General features: G+C 46.0%; 1 protein-coding gene across 1 annotated transcript in view; it reads right to left on the bottom strand.

The window, feature by feature from the left end:
* TOMM7 (translocase of outer mitochondrial membrane 7 homolog (yeast)) overlaps positions 1-2091 on the bottom strand; it is a 9170-nt gene extending 7079 nt beyond the window's left edge. The window contains exon 1 of the mRNA XM_005872289.2: positions 1903-2091. Coding sequence (XP_005872351.1) covers positions 1903-2005 — 103 coding nt within the window. The 5' untranslated portion in view covers positions 2006-2091. The remainder of the gene's footprint in view (positions 1-1902) is intronic.
* Between the last annotated feature and the right edge of the window lie 1981 nt (positions 2092-4072).

Genomic DNA, 4072 nt, shown 5'->3' with positions numbered 1-4072 from the left:
GCGGCTGGTTGATGTTTCTCTCTCATCAATGTTTCTAACTCTCTATCCCTCTCCCTTTCTCTGTGTAAAAAAAAAAAAAAATCAATAAAATATATATATTTTTTAAAAGTAGATGAAAAGACTTATAAAGCAACAAAGAAACCACAGGACAGAGACCAAGAGCAGTCGACAATAGCACCCCACATACACAATGGAAAAAGAAAATGGCACAATGAAGGGGAAGAATCAAAGCCCCCCTACCTTTCTTAGCTAAAAAGAGAGCTGGTCCCACTGTCCCACCAGCCAAACTGGGCCCTTCCACCATTTGAAAGTCGGAAGAGGGATAACAGCATAGACCAGTGATGGCGAACCTTTTGAGCTCAGCGTGTCAGCATTTTGAAAAACCCTAACTTAACTCTGGTGCCGTGTCACATATAGAAATTTTTTGATATTTGCAACCACAGTAAAACAGACTTATATTTTTGATATTTATTTTATGTATTTAAATGCCATTTAACAAAGAAAAATCAACCAAAAAAATGAGTTCGCGTGTCACCTCTGACACGCGTGTCATAGGTTCGCCATCACTGGCATAGACTGTAACAGTAACCTGTCAATTATTTAATCCTTGATACTTAAAAAAAGTCACTAAAATCTGGAAAAGTAATGCTTTAAAAAAAAAAAGTATTCAAAATAAGGGAGGAAAAAGATCTTTTTTAAGCCCTGGATACTTAAGTATTCCCAAACTATCAGTTGGCTTGCAATTCATGGGGAACATCCAGCATAATCAAAGGCTCTTGTACTTTCTCTTAGGCAAGGCACCTAAAACAAATAGGAAGCTAAAATCATAGGATTTTGAAATGTGAAACTGAGTTTTAGAAAATGTCAAACGTGATGCTCAAACTGACAGCGCTGGGGCTGTTTCCTTCCCACCATGTTGCCTGCGTCCGGCAATAAGATTAAACAGAAAAGAAAAACAAAAAAACGACGCAAGGTTAGAAACAAGATGAAGTCCCAATGTGCAGGCCTGGATGAAAAATAAATGCCTGGGCACTTACAAATCTTTGCAGTACAGCATAAAGGTTAAGAGTATGGGCCCTGCCCTGACCGGTTTGGCTCAGTGGATAGAGCGTTGGCCTGCGGACTGAAGGGTCCCAGGTTCGATTCCGGTTAAGGGCATGTACCTTGGTATCGGGCACATCCCCAGGAGGGGGCGTGCAGGAGGCAGCTGATCGATGTTTCTCTCTCATTGATATTTCTAACTCTCTATCCCTCTCCCTTCCTCTCTGTAAAAAATCAGTAAAATGTATTTTTTTTTTAAAAGAGTATGGGCCTTGATGGCCTGCCTGAGTTCACAGCTGTGTGGCCTTATGGCAAGGAACCAAATTCTCTGCGGCTCGGCTTCTCGCCCGTGCAGTGGGTCCCGGAATAAAGTCACCCCGGACCTTCTTGGTGCAGAGGAGGAAGCACCGGCATCCAGCAACGACTGTCATCGCCGTGCTTCCAGGCAGTGGCGTGTCCGCGTTACAGGCCTCTCTCGGGCCAGGCCCACCTGGACAGGTGAGGACAAACGCCCTGAAAACCCACCTGGTGCCAGAGTGCAATGTGTCGCTTTCACATACTGTTCCTTAGTCCGTCTCACTCTCCCAACAAGCCTGCAAAGCATGTCACCTCCGCTTCGCAGATGTAAAAGCAAAAATGGAGCGACTGCGTGGCGTGTGACAGGCCATAGAAATACTCAAAGGTCGAACAGGAACTCGCACTCATGTTGGACCGACCCCACTGGACCCGACGGCCTCTAAGGACCTGAAACGTGACACAGCGTGGCCACATTTCTCTCTCCCGCCCCAGAAGCCAAACATGGAGGCGCCGCCTCCGCACTCCCCGCCCGCCCGTCTCCTCACGCGTTCTTCTCCCACTGACCCAGGTAAATCACGAGAGGGATAAAGCCCCAGCGGATGGCAAACTGGCCGCCCTTGAAGAGCTGCTGCAGCCTCTGCTTGGCCTCTTTGCTCAGCTTCACCATGGTGACGGCCCGGGCGGCGCTGTGAGCACCCACTGCCGCGGCGGAGTCCTCCTTCCGAGGAAAGAGAGGGGGGTGCGCAGGCGCCACACGCGACTTTTACGGCACGAGTCGTGAGCGTCGCCAGCAGAGGTCGTAATTCAACGCCCGGAACCCGCCTCGCGCCCGCCGCGGCGCTATCACAGGCGCATGCGTGGTCGAGTCTCCGCGCTTGTCCGAGGCTCAGGTTCACCTCCAGGGTTAGGAACCGCCTGGTTTTGCCGGTTGCAGGATTCTGGAGGCTCTGTTCTTTCCGTTCCGAACGCCGTCTCTCGGTTCACCGGCTTCTCCATCTTTTCAAGTGCATCTCCACGTGTCCCCTGCCTGACATGGAAGAAGCATTATATTCAGAAGGACTGGGTTTTAGGGTAAAAGATTAAAGATCCATTGTTCCTTGAAGGCACATTATTCTCTCTTAGCTCTTGCTGTCGCCTCTGCCAGAAATGCCTTCCCACACCACCCCCCCTTTTTAAAATATATTTTATTGATTCTTTTTTTTTTACACAGAGGAAGGGAGAGGGATAGAGAGAAACATTGATCAGCTGCCTCCTGCACACCCCCCACTGGGGATGTGTCCTCAACCAAGGTACATGCCCTTGACCGGAATCAAACCCCGGACTCTTGAGTCCGCAGGCCGACGCTCTATCCACTGAGCCAAACCGGTCAGGGCCCCACACCCCCTTTTTAAAGTCCACTCAAGTCATCTCCTCCAAGATGTAATCTCCCTTGTTTTGCTCCTGGCCCCTGTCCAGGGCAAGATGAGCACTTCCTCGCGGTGCCTCCACTCTCTCCGGTTGATTTATCAATATTTATTTATGTGGCATTCTTCCTAAATAGACTACAGGCATTATATCCCCAGTGACTGTATATGTTACACTGTGGAATTGGCCAACTTGAGAATATTTTCCTCAAGCTGTAAGAGGTAAAAGAACTCTTTCCATTGTCCTGGAGTAACACATATGATTAAACTAAAAGCTTGCCTCTTCCAAAATGTCATATAGTTGGAATCACACAGTAGGTAAACTTTTGGGATTGGCTTTCTTTCACTTAGTAATGTCTATTTAATCTCTCTCCGTGTCTTTTCTTAGCTTGATAGAGCATTTCTTTTTTTTATTATTATTCAACTTATTGGGGTGATATTGGTCAACATGAACATGTGGGTTTCTATGTTATAAGATCTGTATATTCCACCGTGTACCCACCACCCAAGTTATATCTTCTCCTGTCACCTTATATTAGCACCGCTTTCTCCCCCCACCCCCTTTCCTCTGGCAACCACCACACTGCTGTTTGTGTTCACGAGTTTCCGTTTTATATCCCACATATAAGTGAAATCATATGGTTCTTAGCTTTTTCTGACTGACTTATTTCGCTTAGCATAGTGTTCTCAAGGTCCATCCATGTTGTTGCAAATGGCGCTATTTCATCCTTTCTTATGGCTGAGTAGTATTCCATTGTGTATATGTGCCACAATTCTTTATCCAGTCCTCTTATCACAGGACACTTTGGTTTTTTCCATGTCTTGGCCACTGTGAATAACGATTGAGCATTTTTTTTTTAGCACAGAATAATATTCCGTCACCTGGATGTACAGTTTATCCATCCACTCACCTATTGAAGGACATTTTGGTTGCTTGCAAGCTTTTGGCAATTGTGAATAAAGCTATGATAAATATCTGTTTGTAGGTTTTTGCATGCATATGAATTTTCAACTTCTTTGGGTGAATATCAAGGGCCAGGATTGCTGGATTGTATGATAAGAGTCTGTTTAATTTTGTAAAGAACTGCTATCTTCCAAAGTGCCTGTACCATTCTGCATTCCCACCAGCAAGAAATAAAAGTTCCTGTTGTTATACATCCTCACCAGCATTTGATGATGTCAATGTTTTGGAATTTAGCCATTCTAATCTACACTAATAAAAGAGAAACATGGTAATTAGCGTACGACTGCTACCCTTCCCATTGTCTAATCAGGGAGATATGCAAATTAACTGTCAGCCAAGATGGCGGCCGGCAGCCAGGCAGCTGATG

This window comes from Myotis brandtii, unplaced genomic scaffold, assembly GCF_000412655.1.
Source record: "Myotis brandtii unplaced genomic scaffold, ASM41265v1 scaffold374, whole genome shotgun sequence".
Lineage (NCBI taxonomy): Eukaryota > Metazoa > Chordata > Mammalia > Chiroptera > Vespertilionidae > Myotis > Myotis brandtii.
This window is presented reverse-complemented; position numbering and strand designations above follow the sequence as displayed.